Consider the following 20388-nt stretch of genomic DNA (forward strand, 5'->3'; position numbering starts at 1 on the left):
GACAGCCACACAGTCATGCTCACTTAGCATGTTCTCCACCGGCTGTAATACATAGCGCTAGTGGACAACATGCACAGGCCCCCAGTCCCCATCTGAGCATGCTAGCAGCAGTGTCGTGATTGGCTAGTGAAGTCTGAAATCCTAGGATCTTCCTGTTTCTGCGTCGTGGCAAGAAGGATGGAGGAGATGCGGCTGCCGGGAAGGTAAGTTTACATTTTCTTTTTTTTTCGCGTCTTTTTTTTCTCTTTTATCTCTCCCTCCACACTGCTGCCCCATAGCAGCCGCAACTGAGTGCAATACATTTAATGGGAGAGTACAGACACTTCTCAGGAGCAAACAGGTACTCTAAGTAGTGAGTATCTGGACTTCAATATTTCCATTTAAAGCACTGTTTGTAGATGTTTCAACTTATGTATGGAGAATGAGGTTCATTAATTACTGTTGATGTTTTTGGCCAGCAAAATAGACGCAAATAGTCATTTACAAGAGGTTGGTTTTCAACTGCATCGAAAGCGTACACATAATAAGGACCTTGTTCAGCACTCCTTAACATTGGCCAGGAAATAAAAACAAGGAGTTTTCAGGAAGGAACGACAATACTCCTCAGGAGGTAGCTGATTGCAACAGAGTCTCAGAAAAGATGACAATGTAACTCAGTGCATGGAACAGGTACAAGGCATCCCCTTCTGCCTTTCGGTGGAAGGCCTACTTTAGGCATGTCTGTCAAAGCGAGAAGGCTGAAAGCTGGTCATAGTTGGGAATACTGAATTTTATTTTAGCTTTAAACTACAAAGGCTTATTTCCAAATACATGTGATGTATAGAGTCTTCAGGCAACATATGCACAGGTTGAGAGTTGACGGGTACTTTGAGAACTCGAATGGTGGTCCCACAATTTTAGCAACTTTGCAAGCAGTAAATGGATGTGATGTGCAAGTTACTGTATGGGGAGTGTTGCAGTAGAGTAGCAGTAATTATTAGGATGCTAAGAGTGCCCAGCGGTGGGTGAGAAGAAAGCTAATATTTTCCTGATGGTTCTGTGCTGAAAGTTTCACATCTTGTGAGTGCTGTCAATTTGATTACATGGAGAAAGGTTTTTACTAAACATGATGCCATCGTTTGTAGCCAATTTTTCCTTGAGAAACAAGGTTGCCTTCTACTGGTGGTGAGGTTCTGATTTAATTTTTTTCTTTAGTTTGAAGAGTTTGTTCCTCTCAGAAATAGTTTAGTATAAATATATATTTCCTCTGGGACAGTGAATGAGGTGGATGAAAGAGTTTCAGTAGTTCATCAACTGCCTTTTAAAGACTTTAACATTGGGACATTTGATTGGCTCTGTACGTTTCATATACATTGAGGCTTTTATCAGGAACGTTGATTGCAATTTTCAAGGCAATATATGTAATATTTGGCATATTAGTCCGGGTGGATGTTTGGTGTAATGAGTAAAGTGAATGTTGTGCCTGGTTTTAAGGCGTTCAGAATACTGCAAATCTCATCCATGTTTAATGATTCTAATTGGAAGTCAGTGTTTCATTCGATGTTGATATTGACGGGACGGGCAAATGATGGCGGCAAGAGACCACCATAGCTAGAAAGCCGATCTGATCAGGTTTCTCTTGGACAGAAGGAACTGAGATATTCTACTGTAGACTTCAGAATAGGAATCAATTGAGAAATTTAGACATTCACATTGGGTGAAGTTTTAGAACACCTTGAACAAGGTCTCTAAGAGTGGGGTATTCGGTTTGTGAATTGAACCAGGTGTGTATGAACGTGTGTGTTTGTGGGAGTTGGTAAGGGTAGATTTTAGTTTGATTGATCAGTGATGCTTTTTATTTTTCTTCACCAATGAACTACTTTTCATAAGAATTTTGCCATTGTTAATAGTGAACTTCCAAATTGTTTTCAGACTTTTCAAAATTAGTGGAATGCCCATGCAAAGGCCCGAATTAAGCCTAGGAGTGCTTTGCGGGACTGGGGTTTGGGGTGAGTAGCAAAGATCTGTTTTAGTAAAGAAATTGCACATTCTTAGCAATTTTACAAACTGCTGTGGGAACGTTATGGGAAGCAAGAGGATGTGTAGTCCTAATGAGCGAGAAAGGCAGAGGTATGTGCAAGGTGTTGGTGTTCTGATTGATCAAATACATTGCCAAACTGGTAGGTTGATTGTTTGCTATTGCATCTTATGGCCCATACGAGGGGACAAAAGATGCAGGTTATCAATGATGTTGTCTTTCTGGAGCATTAGTAGAGTCTATCCAGCTGCAGACGTTTCTCCACAGAGTTAATTTTCCATTAACTAGAATGGCATCAGGTTTAGGGAAAGGTGGGTAGTTTGTTTGGATCCTCGTGTTAGTTGCAAAATCATTTTAGCAAAAGGAAAGACCGAGAAGGAGTTATAACTCATTGACTTTCAAAGCAGCTTATGGGCGGTGTACTGCTAGAGACCAGTGAAATATTAGACATTGTAAATGTTTTACTTCTGGAAGAGAGAAATGGGAAGGTGCTTTGGAAATATATGCATCCTCACACAGAAATAGTAAAATAAATGTTCTGTGTTTTTGGGATGGGTAGAGCCATCAGACCTATTTCAGACTTTTCAGTTATGGGGGATTGGTCCAAAGTGGAGGTTCCAGTGAGCTTATTCGTTTTCAAGATCACAAATCTTTTGCATGGGGTCAGGGAAGTTATTTGATAAAATAAAAACAGCAAATTAGTTTACCTTTATTAGATAAGGGGACAGAAGACTCCTCAATCACAGCCTTTAAGATATTACTTTACGACTGCAGTCAATTTTCATAAGCCAGGGATTTGACTGTTTTTGTGTTGTAGCTCTTTTGCTTGCACTTCGGGAATGCACAGCAATTGAGTTTTTGCAACAAGTGATGCCCATAAAAATAGTAGCTCATATTTTTTGGGGTTCTCCTAAGGCATGCTGGATAGCGGGCCTACCACTGTTTACGTAGACCCAACTGAACATATGATATCATAATGACAGACAATACATGCCCAGTGCTCTGTCTGGTCCAACACCACATGCTCTACTTAGTCAATATATTATTATTACTCAACTCTGTCCCAGGCCTTCTTAATCCCAACATCTCCTATACATGCAGAACCCAAAGACCTTGTGACAACACACAAAGCCTGCTTTGACCTTCACATCTATAATTCCTTTGGGGAGATGGACAGGCAGCACCGAAGTGCCGGCGGACGTGAGCCAATGAGAAAGGGAGTGGGAAAAGGAATGGAATGGAAAGAGCTGGCATGAGCACAAACATTACTTTCCAAAAAACCATAAAAGGAAGATATTGTGGAGGTACTTACATCCCCCAGCGTCAGTGACGAGGTGGGGGCATTACAAATAGTGCCACTGCCCCTCCATTGCCATTGCCATTCCCAATCCTCCCATGGCGCCTAGGAGGAAGATACACAACTAAGACCAGGCTTCCAGAAACAAAAGCGCGTTATCATTGCCTGCCATGCACAGATCGCCAAGAACTGGCCTCGCCTGTAACTCACGGTATACCTCAAACAAGAGGATACTGAAAGGAAGCGTCAAGAGATATGAAAGCCAAGTGGCTCCGGCTTCAGAAACCACTGATCCAGTTTCAAAAAGAGCAATATTTATTCCACCTAAATCCAGTTCTTTAAAGTGCAATACATCACTCCCACAGCAGATGACTTTGCTGTTTAAGGTACATGAAAGAATTGATGACATCACCATTGTGCAACACTTTATTGTGCTTTCACCCTGTTTTAGTTTCAGTATTTTCAGTACAATAAGATGCAAGTTCCCCTTGGAAATCCAAGTAGAAATGAGTGTTCAAGAGACAGAGCCCCAGAAATCAGCCTAAAGATGAATTTACTGCTATTCGGGATGGCCCGGTTCAGAACCCCTCCCCCAGGGGTAAGCCAGTACGTACCAACAGGGAACGGCTTGAAACCTACAAACTACAACATCTTGGGTATCATCTATGGGTAGAATGACCAGAAGATGAACAGAAAGCAGCATGCTCTGCATTCAGAATTTTTCATGTTTTTTTAGACTTATGAATGACTATGGGTAGTAAGAGAGAGAAAGTTCTGCGAAGAAGTTGGGCAATTTTTATTTTCGCTTCCCAGAAGATTTACATACTATGCTGTATTTTAGTGGCCATTGAAAGATGACCGCCTCCCCCCAAGTATTCTCATTTCACATGTTCTTCATCCTTCTACACACAGAACTACAGTTGAGTCGTGCGCTTTTGCATGCTTATATGGTGTGTGGCGCAATTATAAGTAGCATGCATGAGAAAAAATCTGGCTATTTTACCTGACGGGCGGATCCCCATGTGCTGCTGGCCATCCATGACATATCCTCCCATCGGCTGGCCCTCCGGGCTGTAAGGTGCTCCCTGCCCTACTTAAAAGACAAGTGAGCATTAAGAGCACGTGCAAACAATGAGGATGAAAGCAAAAGTTGAGTACAAACAAAGCTGTTAACTTACATGCAGGCATTTCTAAAGTAAGCAGGAACTCAATATGCCACCATATGCTAAGAACTGAGGGTTAGGCTGGATGACAATAGTGCTGGGAAACCAGACTGGCATTCGAAGCACAGGCAGGAGATGAGAAAACAGGCTATGGGTTGAGGATTGAGACGTTGTTGAGAATACGATAGCACAGGAAAACACTGAAGACGCAGCATAAGAGGGTTGTAACCACAATCAGGTACTGAGATGCACGCAATAAGAACAGAAAGGAAGGAAATGAGTGCAGTTATGCAATTTGGGGCAGCCAGGTTTGGGGACCAAAGAGGTGTCCCACCTTGGGGTCTTTAGGTTCGTGGTGTGATTCAGAGGAGGATCAGTGGGAAACTGGCTGGGCAAGGCTCGGTGGAGTTAAGTGGGCCAAAGGGGGAACGATTTTGGAGAGTCGCCCTTTTTATGGTGATTTGCAAGTCCTGTCGGTATCAGAAGAGACTTCTTTGGGCCCGCCCTCCCTTCCCACAGGTCTTTGCAGTATCCCGTCTGGGAGTGGTGTAAGATTTCTTTTAAGTATTATGTTGTGTGCTTGCTTTGTAAGGTATTCCAGGATGGTGGTATGGATTTCTATAATGCTGAGTTAGGACATGCTGTATAGGTATTGCCAGGCGGGCATTTTTCTCAGCTCAGAGGTGAGGGGAGATGGTACTGGGATGCATCAGGGGGAGAATAATGGATGAGGACAAACGCCATGGATGGGGTGCAAGACATGAGACTGGTTATGAAGAATGGTGAAGGTTTTGCATGAATGTGTTATATTAAGGTTTGGGTAGCGCTTGTGCTTGGTTAGGGGGGAATTTCAGGGTGGCCTTAAACATGGTTAGGGTAAGGTTATATTTTTTCAATTAGTGAGGAGGGGATTTTAAATTTCTATATGTTACATTGAAAAGTTCAGCTGACGGACCTATCCTAATAAAGCAACCTTTTTCACTTTACTAATCTCTGATTGATTGCAGCGTTATCCTGCCCTAGACTACAAACAGGCATTGAGAACACAAGCAAGCACTAAGAGCACAGGCAGGCACCTTCCCTACAGGCAGGATAATATTCTTAAAATACGACTCAGTTTTCATGCTAAATCATTCCATGTGCATGTTCCTCGCTCAATTTATTTTTGCTTGATTTGCAGTTTACATGTAATCTGTTTTTTCTGGAAAAAAACCCTTTTGCCCCTTTTTTCTGTCTTGCATTTTCTCGATTTTTTCCTCTCTCTCTGTTTAGAAGACTTTACATTTGCACCTCACCTCGGTACCGTATACTGGTGCCAATTCATCCATATCCCTGCCTCCAATCCCCTGCTGACTCACTGCTGGCGAAAAGTCAGTCATTTGGCAAATTCCACCTCCTGCCAGGAGCACAGTCACTCGACTGAACAAATCACGTGTATTATTGTGCGGTTCCAATTCCTCTTAATTCTAAAAACTCTAGCAATTGCTGCTGAATGTATCCGTCATCTTTCTGGGGGAGGGGTGGAAAAACGGTAGTTGTAGATGTTTTAATTTGGGTTTCCCTATGTAATGAGGGGGAAAAGGGGAAAGGGAGGCTTCGGAGAGGCATCCTCCTGCTCCACAAAGGCTTCCTGTCAGCACAGCTGCTGCAGACGTCCTGCTTAGAGGCCAGCAACACTTCCGGTTTCCACTAACGCAGCCTTGTGGGAGTCCCTGGCTTCCTGCGCTAAAACGAGCGTTGGGAAACCCTGCTCTGTGCCCAGCTTTTCTTGTTTTGATATTCTTGTTTTGCTTGAGAAAAGGAGAAGGTGCAGTTTAAAATAAATGATATTGTGGTGAGGCTCTCCCCAGGCAGGCGCCGTGCCGGAGACTCTCGGCAGCTGACAGGCCTGAAGGCAATTCTAGGCCTGGCTGTCGCCACATCTGTCAGAGAGCCAGATGTGATGGCTTTCGCCTGTCTCCCTGGTCGGCCGCTGGGGCCAGGAGAGGAAGACCAGGGTGTGCAGTGTGTTTTCTGTTGGGAAAAAACAAACATGGATGTACCGTCCTTACTGCCGCGCACAGCGCAACACGTGTCACTGCAATCAAAACAAGATTTGGAAAAAAAGAAGGAGGATTCAGGGGCAAGAGGGGTTGACCAAAAAGACGGCACCATGCAAAAGGGTTGGGATGAAGATGGTGCGAGAAAATATTTTCCAAAGAGAAGGATGGAAAGTGGCTGTCCTGAGGCTGTCCCGAAAATAGGACAATACACGGATGGGGACATAGTTATTCGCCAAAATGCCTGGGGCAGCAGAAGTCACCACCCACATTCATAACTCCCCCCAGCAGCCATTATATTAGTTGATTCATGAGAGGATCGTCCCTCCCATAGCTCATCAAAAGCCTTCTATTTTCTGCACAGCTAGGGAGCAGATGGGGCGGGTGGGTTAGAGGGGTCAAGTGTGAAAACTAGGTAAAGTTAGCAGGGATCCTAGAGCTAGTTTCATTTTATTTTCCCTCCGCTGCCTTCCTTAGTCCTGAAACCAGACAGAATAAGGGCAGGTCCAGCTTGAATCCATGGTCAATTCAATAGTAGAAGGTACCCTTGGCCCCCCCTACTGAACGTTCATTTCTACTGTCCCTAGAACAAGATGTCGCTAGAACATGGCCTCATCCTACTAGAACATCAACCGGCCTGGGGCTTCAGAAGAGCAGTCTGCTGGGAGAAAGCTTTAATATAATACATTCTAAAACAATAGTCAGATCAATATCTAAATATGATGTGAACAAAGTTAGCATTAGTCTAAAAAACAACATTATTTTGTGAAAAAAGACTACATGGTGCATAAATTCATTAGAACTACCTTCAACACAGGGAAAATAGTCTTGCATCTTTACTCAGCCGTCTTTAGGACCTAGATTTTTTGTTCATTTTACCACCCCTTGCTTTATTGTCATCTGTGATGTATTTCTAGAATAAAAGGTATGCGTCTTTTAACCAGCCCGCATTGCCGGTGCTAAAAATATCCTCCGCCGAGGTCATCTTCACACCCTTGTGTGCCTTCCTGCATAAAGGCATCAGGCTGCTGGAAGCACAGTTTCTCCCCTGGAGGAAACAGCCCTAGGCAGTGTGTGCATTTCGCCTGATCAGGGTGGCTGAATCTGAGGTGCTTGTAGGAGGCACAGAATTTGTGTTTTTAAAAAATTCTGTTTAGTATTTGGAACCTCATTTTTAGAAAAGCGAGAGGGAATCCAGATTTGGAGAGTCATGCTTTCAGTACAGATCACAGCATGGTTTTGCCTTGTGGACTTATGTGCTCATGAGCATCTTTACAAAGTGCTTGTGGACATCTGACCTGCCTCAGGCAGGCCCATCTCTCTGTGGAACAGGCAGGACTGTCCCAGTTTCGGTACTTCCCCCTCCCCCATTCTGCACCATATTTAACAAAAAAAAGCTGGAAACATGCGTTATTAAATATGTAATAATTGCATATTAGTGTTAGTTTCAAGTTTTATGTTGGGTCAAGCAGTATTGTTTTTTTTTATTTCAACACTAAGAAGCTACATGTGCATGCTTCCAAATAAAAATATTGTAAACAAAATAACACCTACAGTTCACCAGAGAGAGGAATATCAAGCGTGCACATAAATAGTAAACGGGAAGGAAAAAAATAAGTACAGAAAAATCAGTCAATTTTACCTGTGCGATTCGACTGGTCGATCATTGGCTGCACGATCCGCCGCCTGGCGTTGATGAACCTGCAACAAACAGAGATTCACGAGGGGTTCACGTAGGAGGTGGAAACTCAGTTAGCGCACACTCCCATAACAATGCTTAAGCCTATGCTAGAATATCCAGCATAGGGTACAAGAGAATGGATTGAAGCCAGATTATCATATATGTACACCTGAATGAATTCGATTTACATCATCAGTTATTATTCTGAAATCAGGGATCTGGTCCCTGTGGGTTTACACTGGAGACCCCTGTTCTACAGCGAACGCCGCTAGCCAGGTCCCCTGCTCTTAATATTAGCCTTGAGCTGTGTGAATGGGGCCGAAATGCAATGTCAGGATACAGTTTACACTCCTGGAGCTTAAAGTTAGTGTTAAGTAACATCTCAGGAAGTCCATGTCAAGCAAGTGGTGTCATGAGTTCACAATCTGGGTGTGCCAGGTTGTCCTGGCACTCTCTCAAAGAAATAGGGCGTTTGTTAGTTGTAATAGCCACCTCATGGTCTGCCCTCTGAAAGCTGAGCCGATTGATCATGGCGGCTTGGAGTGAGTGCTTCATTTTCTCATTGTTGCATACAGTGCATTCGTGCAGAGGGAAGCTTGCCGCTAGGCCAAACCTAAGCGCACAGCTCTCCAAGCTGGAAGCGTGCTATCCATGAATATCACTTCTAACACGTAAAAGTCCCTGTCTGGACCTTTGGTTCTTCGCAAAAAAATAAAAAATCAATCAACAACATCAAAAGGTTTTGCTTTGTAGCCAAAAAACGCACGGTTTCCTAGTCTCGTTTAGAAGTGAATTGGTGCATGGGCAATTTAAGGATAGGGATGAAGTGGAAACTTCTTAACACTGTTGGCTAAGAAGGGAGGCCGCAATCCAAAAATCCGGGTCTGCCACAGAGGAGTACACTGTAAGGCCCTGGTGCTGTAGTGCCAGAGTATTTAGCCACATGGTTAAAGCTGTGCTTTGAATTTCGCAATCCTAGCTCCAAAAGACACTTCCTGTGATCTTGTGCATTTGCCTATTTCCAGTGCACCACTTAAACTGGTGGTTGCCGAGGGGGGAATTGGCACTGTTTTTTGGGGAACCAACACTTATTATTCCTCATCAGTCATTGACATCGAGCAAGAGAGAGAAAAACCCACAAACGGGAAAGGAAGAAAGAAGAGAAAGACGGAAAAGGTGTGACAGAGGAAGAAAGCAAGAACCTGCAGGAGTGAGATAAAGGCGCAGGCAGTGTCTAGTGGTGTAATAAGGGGATGTGAGGCATGAAATCAACACTATGCAGCCTTAAAATTGGGCGCGCCCGGCACAGAGCAGAGGTTTGGGCACTGGCACTCATCCTTTTATAACTGGCACTGCCTATTTCCTTGAGTGTCCCTGTTACAACCAGGAACAGTTTTTGTTGAGACATTGACATTGCTGTCATGAAATAACACACCATTGTGTTCGGCTGCCTTTGAATTGTGTGGTGCACAGCGGGAAGCACAATAGTTACTTCATAGTAGGAGTAGTTTTGAAGCTTGAAGAATTTCTGGAATCATAGGCTAGATTATTTTAACCTGACCCAACCATAAGGTGGCGGAATAATGCACAGCATGTCAATCCAGAAAGATTCACACCGCAGAACACCTCTGCCAGCACATTAGGTGCTCTTTTCAGGACAGGAGCTGGGCAAGGCAAGAGCCTTGTTGGAGATAAGCTTCAAAGATATCGACACATCTGATCAACACATATCATCATTCATCAGACTGGGCATTTTCATTCTCCAATCTCTTTAATTTGTGCGGCTGCGATGTAACGGTGGACACAGCAGCCACACCATTAGTATCAGTGTCTATGAGGAACTTGCAACCAGAGCGGTACAGTATGTCTTGGGCTCTAAAGGGTTATACTGTTGTGGTCACTTAGAGCTTACCCTCTATGTGGTCCAGAGATTTAAATTACTTTAGGGATACAAGTACAAGCCCATTCGGATGACAGAAAACGATATTCAGGCCACATATTTGCTTTCATTGGCTCCTTATTTTCTTTTGAGAAGCCATATAACTGCAGTGTGGTTTCCCCTTGGTCATGGGTCTGACACTCAACTCTAAACCCCGTTCTACAGTATCTGTGATGCAACACTTCCTGTTTTGCAATGAATAACTGCAATGAATAACTCCTGGGCTTCTCTTAATGGTATTTTCTTAGGCCTACTATTGTATTTAGGGATCAAACCTCTTGGTCCGTGTATTGATCTTGGCCTGGAACGATCAAACCACGTCTCCCCTCCCAAAAGTCACTGCATGGCACACGATCCGGCAGCAAGTGTAATGGAAGTGCCTATGCTTTTTGCACCACATCCTCCTTGTCGTCCAAAATGATGCTACTTCAAGGGACTGCGATTCTACCAGCCGACCAGACACCTAAGGCCAGTGTCTCATAACAGTCTCCGCGCTCTGATACCCTCGGGTCCAGCTAGCGCTATATAAAACTCAAAAATAAATTAATTAATGAATTAATATCCCAAGAAGGAACCAAAGACTTGGGACAGGAGGAGCAGATCATTTATGTCACAAGGCTTCACCCTTCCTTATGTCCCTTCTTCTCGAAGACTTCCATACCTTCTGCAGAAAAATGAGGATCTACGTATTATGCTACATGCCTCTCATTAATTGATTAATCTTCTGCACCAATCTCGTCTGCAAACCCCCACATCACACTCCTCCCATCAACAGCGCCCCAAATCAGCCCCAAGGCAGGATGTGTGCTTTTACATCGTTACATATAGTAATCACTCCGCCACCTTCCAGACGCACTATAAATGGAGGCAGATAGCTTTGCCCTTACTTTTTTCTTGGATCCAACCCACAGAGATGAGCTTTGTTTCCCTTGGCTGTGGCTGAATAGCCTGATGCTGTTCCTGGGGTGGGCTGGGTCACAGGTCGTCGGAGGGTCCCACACTCTGATCCTGAGCCAAAGTCTGAAAGAGAAGCCCCCAGGCACAGTGGCAGACACCGCACAATGGCACATGATTTACAGGCGGGTGCAAGCGGGCACTCTCTGACCTCTCCCTGGCTGGCCTTGCTTCCTCTGCTTGCAGTAGGGTCAGTGTGAAGGAGGCAGGCCGGGGGGAGGTAGGAGGCGACCTCCGGCACAGGCAGCCGGGGGGTGGCCAGACAGGGAGAGGGACACCACAAGATGCCGAATGGGAAAGGCTTTCAGGCGGCCTCTCAAGAGGATCTCTGGGTCACCGAGTAAACATGTGGCGCCCCTGGTCCAGTGCCAGCAGGTCAACTAGAAGGATGGCCACGCTGCTCGGTTGTTTCCAAAACTTCCAACCAAAGCACAGGCCACGGCTGTTGTTTAAGTTGCTTCATGTTGACGAGGTATTGTGTTGAAGTTATGAGACACTAGTCTTCTGGAATAAAAAGTTATTAACCACCAACGCAGAAAAAAAGGGGTGCTCCTGGAGGGCAAACCAAATTTCCCAGAATACTCCGAATAATATACGTCAAGTGCCCGTTCACTCTGGGTTGCACTCCAACTCTGTTCTCTTGCTTTCAAGGTTGCAACCACAAGGCCCATATCCAAGGTTGCATGCAACGCCCCTTTTGTTTCTCCTCCTGTGGCGGTGTGCACATCAACGCCATGTTCAGGGATCCACACAATTCCTATTCAGGTGCAACTCCTCGGTCTGTGCACAAGGCTTGCTCGAGTTCTCCTCTGCCTCAGGTGGGAGTAAAAGTCCCACCTCAAACAGCCCTTACATGTGAACACATGTGTGTGTGGCTGTGCACATACATCTGTTGAGGATCTTAGTTTTGCACATACGTCTTTCTCAAGTTGACCTCCTTTTTAGGGGCAAGTTCCGATTCTGTGTGTACACACCGACCCTGTCTATATCTGGGCACCCAAGTCAGCTGTAACAAGAGTCTTTTACTGCTCAGAAAGTCTTTCTCAGACCTGTTGAGTGTCACAGAGGCAGCATCGAGATGGAATAAGGAACATGAATCCAACATCACCTACCAGGCCTCCAATGGCGGGTCTAGAGAGGGAGGGTGGCCAGACCAGCTCCTCCTCAGACCTGGTCAGGTACAACCTTTAGTTTTGTGTCCATCCATGGGTAAAGCGTGCCTCAGGCCATCTTTGTGCTGAAAGGCGGAAGAACTGCAAATAAGAGATCATTCATACAAAGAACAAAGGGCTGTAATGGGCCCCCTCTACCTCCCACCCATACCCGTGCCGCATGTATTTCATTACATTCCTGTAAAACGATAATAAACACTGAATGTAAATGGGATTTCCGCAGCCGTCCATTAAAGCCCAGGCGGCCGCCCTTGGGTACCGACGGGCCTGGCTGGCCCATATGTTTTCCGTGGACCGTGAAAAAGGTCAAAGAGAGCGGGCGAGTGGAACAACAGGAAGGCCCGGACTTCCGTGGCAGCTTGGGTGCCGACCTATCAAAGGCTAAGGCCAAAGAGCTGTGGGGGCACGTGCCCGGGAGAGAGAACTTTACGAGCCTCCTCTCCTTACTGCTAATGCTCGCCCGTGTGGGGCGGCCATGGCTTTCTTGAGTGCGGCAATAAAACTTTTATTAACCTTTCCTGGAAGAAAGAATAAGGCCAGGTGATCGGCACGTGCCTGTGTGCCTGCGGTGGTGGTGCTGCCACGTGCCCACTACCAGGACGAGCACGTGGCTTCAGTAGCCCTCATCAGGCAGGGCCGGCTTTAGGACGGTGCGGCCGGTGCAGCCGCACCTGGGGCTGACCTCGGGAGAGGCGCTGTGCTCAAAAATAACTTTAGGTTTTAAGGCACCTGCTGGTTCCTTGGTTGCCCAGCAGTTTTCAGGCATCAATAACAAATATCAAGATGACGCAGGTGATTAGTGTTTCTTCAACAGAAATATAGAAGTTTTGTCTAGTGGCAGTTCTGACTTATCATAAAGTAGTGCAGAGGGTTATTATGCCAGCTGCAGTAACGTGTCTATGCAGATCACAGAAGGGTAACCCTCACCGTTTTGTGTAATATTTCGTATAGACAGATTTACGCATGTAGGGTTCTTTGCCTCTGTAAACAGTGAGCGTGATTTAAAGTGCTCTGACACCCTAGGATTGGTATGAGCAGCGCTATAAAACCAAAGGAAGTAGCATGTGAGAGAGGGGCTGTGGAGAGGTCAGTGGCACTGCTGGAAGGTGGTAGTGAGGGACTCTGTGAAGGAGGTGGTCTTTGGGAGGTGCTAAAAAGATTGTTGCTCCAGGTGCCTCTAGCTCTAAAGTCGGCCCTCTCATCAGGCCCTCTGACAGGGGTAAGTAGCACCTTCTCCTGTCTACCATTTCCTCACACACACACATACACCTCTAGAAGGAGTGGACATCTTCGAGTGACAAACTTACATCCTAGGCTCTCAAGATCGGCTACAAATTCCCTGGGGCTCTCAGCTAAGTACAGCGACAAGGAGCCGAGCAACCTTCCTTATGTGGGGCCTCATCTTTAGAGGGATCTGCCACACCATGGATGTGAACAGTTTCCACCTGCCTGGTAAAAAAAATGCTCTCTTGCAAAACCGGAATCTGTCAAGGATCGCCAGAATGTACACTTTTGTTGAATCTCACCTACTATCCGTCCTAATATTGTGTGTATCTGTATATATATGTATTTAACATATTAAGTACTATTGACATAACATATAATTCATGGTAAGGATGTCATCTGTGTGAACAATCTGATCAAATAAAAAAACTTAAAAACACAGATCGCGTAGTACAAAAAATAACATTTATGTGCTTCTATAATGAAATTACAGTCTGATGCAATTTACCGATCGCTTGACCTTCAGCCAATTCATCAATGTAAAAAGAAAACCTTAAAATGACATCGAAGACCTATACCTCATGGGCACCCTTGATGTCTCTGCTTAAATATACAAGACCATGCTAACATAGGAAGCTGTGTGTCAATTTATTGTATGTAATCATTAGAACATGTTAAACTATATGGCTCATAGTATTTGCACAAATAAATACATTTAATACATGCAGAGTGCTCTAGCCTGACACCATTTTTTCTTATTTGATTGGCAGATCCTTTGCCAGACCTACCGAGCAGAATCATCACTTGCTGTGAAGAGTCAGCCACTCTCCATCGCCAGTATTCTGAGGTCCGAATTCCTCAACTTTCTGCATAATCTGCCATGGCACAAGCCTCCCTTTTTGGTTTAAGAATGTGCCACAAGGAGTCTTTCCCTTTCTGGATCTTCCTTCTGTCATCAATGATCATCTGACTCTTCCTCCTGTACTCAGGAATGACTCCCTTTCTGGTTCTCCCTGGAGGCCACGTGGATCTTTTCCTTTCTAGATCTCCCTTGTGGCTTCAGAATCACTGCTCTTTTGGTGCTTCCTTGTGGCCTACGGAATAACACACGGCTAGGGTGGTCAACCTCGAATCTGGGGAACTGGGTTCGAGGCTCGGCAATGACACTGAACATCCTGCAATTTTGGTTAAATCACTTAATCTCCCTGTGCCTAACAAAAAGGAATGTGTCCTCATGTAACGCAACTGGTGCTATGTAAAGTGCTCTGATACCCGATTCGGGTCAAGTTTGCGCTATATAAATCTCTGCTAAAAAAAAACCCTTTATAGATCTCCCTGGAGTCTCTGGAATAACCCCCGTTCTAGACCTCCCTTATTGCCTCAGAAATTACCCCCTTCCTGAGACTTTCTTGTGGCCTTAGGATTAACCTCCTTTCTAAATCTCCTTTGTGGCTTGGGGATCACAGTCATTCTGAATCTCCCTTGTGGTCTCCAGAATCATCCAGGGATCATCCCCTTTCTGGGTCTCCTTTATGGCCCTAGGAGTCACCCACTTTCTACGAGGGATGTGAAAGCAGAAGGTTAAGAAGAGGTGGAATAAAGGTAGGGTATTATCTCCTTACCAGTTGTTGACCTGTAGAATCGTGAGCCCTGTGTCCTGTGCAAGCTGTTTCTTCTGCTCTTCAGAAGGGTAGGGATGCTGAAATAAAACACACAAGGCATGAGGTAAAAGGAGAACTTAGTCAACACGGCCATAAAGTTAAAGGAACTTGATGGACAGGAAACAGAGTAAACTGGACAAGTAGCCTAAGAGATATAGGATCATGCGTCACAAGATACAGGACTGGAAATGTTTTTAAGTATCTTGCAATGGCCAAGAAGTATGGTTGGTTCAATGAGAATCTGGACAATTTGTGATTTTGCACATTTGATTGATATGTGGTTACACAATGAATTTGATGCTGCTTTCTTTTTTCAACTGTTCACTTTTATGGTTGTTTTTTTAAATGCTGAATAAAGATTATTATTATTAAACCTATCACTTCATGCTGTTAGCTGCTGCCAGTTGTTCTTGCAACTTCACTACCTCTCCATTGTTCGATCGATGCATCTGTCAGTTCACCCAATGACTGTTTTTACTATGTGCCTCACCACTCTACGAGGACACGTGCATCAAATGTTAGCCCCAGTGATTCCGAGGATGCTCCATCACCAATACTGCATGTGATCAACCTATGCAACCAGGGGCACCTAATTGCTGGGGTAGGTTGAGTGTTTGGCTAGGACCTTAGGTAAAAGGGGGCCCTCAAATTTAGATACTTTAAAATTTGTTTGGCTTTGATAAAGCTGGAATATTTGCCAAGGCCCTCAAAACGGGGGAAGTGTCTCAGGCCACTTTGGACCTCTGAGGGACTGAATGGGGCCATTAATGTCACACATCTTTGCACTAGTTACCCACTGCTTGCTTTTTTGTAGCTCTTGACCACTGATGCAAACAATGTGGTCTTCACTGTACAACATTTCCTCAGTGATAGATGCCAGACTGAAGAAAGGACAGGTCAGTAGTATTAGGGGTGGCAGTGCCTGAACTTCCGGTCTCCATTTTCTGTAGGTGCTCAATTTTCCAGAGGTGCCTCTTCGGGTACCTCCATCATAGCATGACCAACATATTTTTAGTCATTGGGCGGCCCGCAACTGGGCTGACCACTGAATGTCCAATACCAAATCATTGCATGTGGCACTGGGAAGCACGGCTGTGGCAGTACAAGGTTTAATAGTGGCTTTTTTTGCACCATGAACGTCCTGTGCTGCACAACTTGCTGAAATGGCTCATTGCCAGTCTTCCACCCTTTATGTCATGGTCTAAGCTGGCCTTGGCGAATCACAGTCACGTAAGGTCTACATTTGCCAGGTCGATTCACAGGCACAAACTGTTTTATTTCTAAGTGCGGTCTGCGAAAGTGAGTCCCTTTTCCTAAAAATATATAAAAAAGTTAAAGGCTGGGCTATTAGTGCCTTGTAGAATGGTCATCTCACCAATAGGTGGTGTAGGCGGGGCATGCTGCATAAGAGAAACCTTTATTGAAAAATCACACATCAGAAAATAAGTGGTCTCGACGTGGGCCTGTAAGGAAATTGAGACATTGTGAGACTGGTCGATGGGTGTGAAAGGCAGCAGTGCTGCGCAATAGGCAGGTACACTTCAAAAAGCCTTACTTATTTCAAATTCTGGTCCAGGAACAGAACCACTAGCCGGTCTGGCAATCTCCCATTTTAACAGAAGGAAATTCAGCACACTGCTTCATGCATTGCAATCAGGTGGTACCATCAGAGGACAGCATGTCACACGTGCCCATGGCATTTTTCTAATCTTAGGCTATTATTGACAACATACCACATTTTGGGAGATGTAGTTTTGGTCTAATGTAATTTAATCAATTGGACTGAAGTTACAGTGTAGTGTTTTGTACAAGAAAAGCCCCATATGGGAATCATGGTGGATCCACTGATCAGCAAATATCTGGAGACCTTGTTTACCCACAAATGCAGGAAAGGGTGCCAGGGCATCTACAACAAGAAACCAGACAGAAATATTTCAGGGTGTCCTACAAGAAGGAAAGCGTTCAAAGCAAAGCCAGACACACTACTGTAAAGCAGCATATTGGGGGGGACAGAAGTTCAAACAGAGTTTTGAACCGTACCAAACTGGGCACCAGGCGCCAGAAAATGAACTCAAGATTGGACAAAAATGTTCTCCATTAGTTTGGAATCCATCTGGTTCTGTTCCCTTCTCCTTCCTTTCCTGTTTTTTGAGAAATCGCATTTTGGGAAAGAAATGTGCTCTCTTTTTTGTTACTTCAGATTTGTAACAGATGGCACCAAACGTGAAGGGGTCCTCTGTGCTAAAGACCCCAGATTGTGGAACTGTCCTGCTGATAAGGGGGGGCAGGGCCTTTTTGGCCTCCTGGTCTCTTGACTGTCAGTCGCAGTGATGGATGAGGCTAGGGCCTGCCAGTTGAGGCCTCTTCAAAATGGATTCCGCCCCTTGCTTGACAGCCCAGTGACAGATGAGCAGGCCAGCAGCTGGGACTGCTTCCAACACTAGGCTTTGGGAATAGACTGCTGAGGACACTAGGCCTGGGCAGCTGCCAGGGGTAACCCCTGGGGCTCTGGCAGGAAATTTAGACTTCTGCTGAACACTGTGTGCCTGGAAAAAGGACTAAAGATGGTAAGTCACACCATACTTCGTGAAAAGTTCAAAGGCTGCTTCATGGAAAGGTTAGTTTTGTATGTAGCGCCAGCATACTGCCAATTCACAAAATTATAATTGCACCTAATTTGGCAGCTTTTGAGAGAGGATTGTGTAATGTGATGTGTTTACTCTTGATATTTGGCAAAAGCATATTACATATTGAGAATTGTAGTCCCACAATTGAGAAAAAAAATGAAATTACACTTCTCTGAAAACGGAGTGTAGTGGGATAAAAAGCCAGGACCACAGGAGGACTAGCAGACTTGGAAAGATGATCTGAAGAAAGGAGATTTGCAATTTGAAGCCCATTTCACCAATCATGTCAGTTTCTTCCATTCAAAATGGCTTCCAGTGCACTGTTGGTGTTGACGTCCACACTTCCCACAGGACGTATTTGTTTTCCTGAGTACTGTTCATTGGAGCAGGAATCATACAGTCTCTGGTGGCCGTGCACACACCCATTACATGCAGTCGACGATGGAGGCAGAAAGCATAGTTTGCTACTGTATTTTAATGTTCAGGAGCATTCAGGTATGGACCGGCTCCTGAATGCTCCTGCTAGGGAACTGAATAACTGAGGCTCAGAGAAAACAAGCCAGCAAAAGATCACAGGGTGTCTGAGCAGTTCAGACTGGGACTCAAGTCCTGACTCACTGGACTACATTTCTAGCAATATATATATTCTCTGCAGATACCTCTAGTGAGAAAAATAAGTTAGGTATTGCAAGGCCTTTGCATCCATAACATGAGCTAGCTCCGTGGAGTAAATATTTTATGGACCCTGCACAGGACTCCCAAGTTTTTCAGGCTCATGCGTGAGCAGCTTATTCAGTCCACATTTATTTTCTGCAATCTAGAACTTGCACTCCTGATTTTATAAATTAAATACATTTGTTAATTTATATAGCGCAGCTTATCATCCATGAGGGCATTCAAGCGCTGTCCGTGGTCAAGGGAGATTATGTGATTTGTCCTGAATCGCAGAATGTTGAGCTGACGCCAAGACTTGAACTCGGATGCCCAGATCGCGAGTCAGCAGTTCTAGCCGGTGCACCACATCCTCTGGGAGAACTGTGCTATTGTCAGATAAGAAGTCCACCTAACTCCATGTTATTAAGAAAACTGTATCCAAATTGGGCGCTTTTCACATTCAACCTAATGCATTCTGGTTATTGTAGTCTTGATTTGCTTTCCTTGAATTAACTAGACTAGCGAACTGAATAGCAATGATTTGTAGGTTAAAAGCCCGGGATGGGGAGTTTTGTTCTGTCCAGTCTTGGTTTTTAGTCAGCTGCCCTATCCATGATGGGAAACGCAAGACCCTGGGAAGAATTTGCGCTTGAGTCTTTTTAAAAATAAAGCCTGATTAGGTGAGGTTTTTAAGTATTTCCTGAATGCAAGAATGTTAGGATTCAGCCTTGTGTCATGTGTGAGAGAATTCCACACATGACATATACAATCTGGAGCTAAGCATTAAAATGATTGCTTTGAAAATCTGATTTTATTACACGACACGCAGGCGAATGCAATAATATTTATCACTTGTGTCTTTAATTAAACCCAAACTCTCCTTCACAACTGGCTAGGAGAATCTGCAATTAACATTGGTTTCAGGAATTCTAGAATTAGACGCTCTCTGCCTCGCGCTTTTCATTGTCAGCGAGTGAATTTAAGTTTGTTTCTCAGATAATGAGGTAGGGCAGTGTGGATTGCTTTATAAGTGATACATGAAATCTTGAAATCAACACAGCTCACGTGGCATGTCCTATAATACAATGTACCCTTTGCACCTTGTTACTATTAGGCCTACGCTTTTAAATAAAATAACAACACTACAAGTCCCAAAATGCAGCATGGTGCAGGCTGCATTCAGGGCTCGCTTTATTTGTCACACATCACATGGAAGCCTTTGGCAGCTACCCACCCTTCTTTGACAGATTCTGTATCCAGTCCCGACACACGCATTGCTACATATGAACATCTTGTCCAGGAACCAGCACAATCAAAAGAAACGAGCTGTGAAATTCCTGTACAGCTTCTGTTCCCCAAAATAGCCCCCTGTGTGCTCATTCTGCGGTTTCTTGCTGGTACAGGGCACAGACGCCATTTCTGGGCAGAGCCGGGGGAGCGGCCGGCGCAGCGCCTTCGACCGCCTAGTTATCCAGCAGCGCCAGCGAAGGGGTTCAGGGTAATTGGCTAGAATTGATTACCCTTACCAGCCTCTAATAGGTTTATAGCTTCTTCAATTAGTAACTAATTGGTCAGCCTTCATTAACTTGGCTTTGTTTAACTAACCAGGGAAGGCAGCTCTCTAATTGCGCCGGAGCTCAGTGGCAGCTCAGCATCGCCCCAGGCTCTCTGTGATTTTGTGCGGTGGCAGGCTGCCTTTCCACACCCTCTCTGTGCCTTTCTCAGAATTCATTTGGAAATTTTTAATTGGGAAGTTGATGGGAGACGATGAGTGGAGAGTGTTACATTTAGACAAAAAAAGCATTGCCAACCATCACATCCCCTCTCAAACCAACAACGCCCCCACGTCAACCCCGGCCCTGCAGATCTGGCAAGTCGCCTCACATCATGTGTGACACCTTCAGCCACTCCAGGCTTTGTATTATTTTGTATTTATATAGCATGGTGCCATCCAACATAT

The 20388-nt window shown here is 44.9% G+C and overlaps 1 protein-coding gene across 4 annotated transcripts in view; it reads right to left on the reverse strand.

The window, feature by feature from the left end:
- Window positions 1-20388, reverse strand: part of LOC147665967 (homeobox protein meis3) — a 131355-nt gene that overhangs the window by 13550 nt on the left and 97417 nt on the right. The window contains exons 9-12 of one of the 4 annotated variants that reach the window (XM_086949370.1): window positions 15109-15185; window positions 8159-8217; window positions 4318-4404; window positions 3330-3419 (exon numbers count right to left, since the gene is read on the reverse strand). In XM_086949370.1, the coding sequence (XP_086805496.1) occupies window positions 3361-3419; window positions 4318-4404; window positions 8159-8217; window positions 15109-15185 (282 nt within the window). In that variant the 3' untranslated portion in view covers window positions 3330-3360. Of the gene's footprint in view, window positions 1-3329; window positions 3420-4317; window positions 4408-8158; window positions 8218-15108; window positions 15186-20388 lie in introns of all 4 variants that reach the window. The other 3 variants (XM_086949369.1, XM_086949368.1, XM_086949367.1) reach the window with 3 other exon arrangements.

Source organism: Lissotriton vulgaris, unplaced genomic scaffold, assembly GCF_964263255.1.
Source record: "Lissotriton vulgaris unplaced genomic scaffold, aLisVul1.2 SCAFFOLD_236, whole genome shotgun sequence".
Classification (NCBI taxonomy): Eukaryota; Metazoa; Chordata; class Amphibia; order Caudata; family Salamandridae; genus Lissotriton; species Lissotriton vulgaris.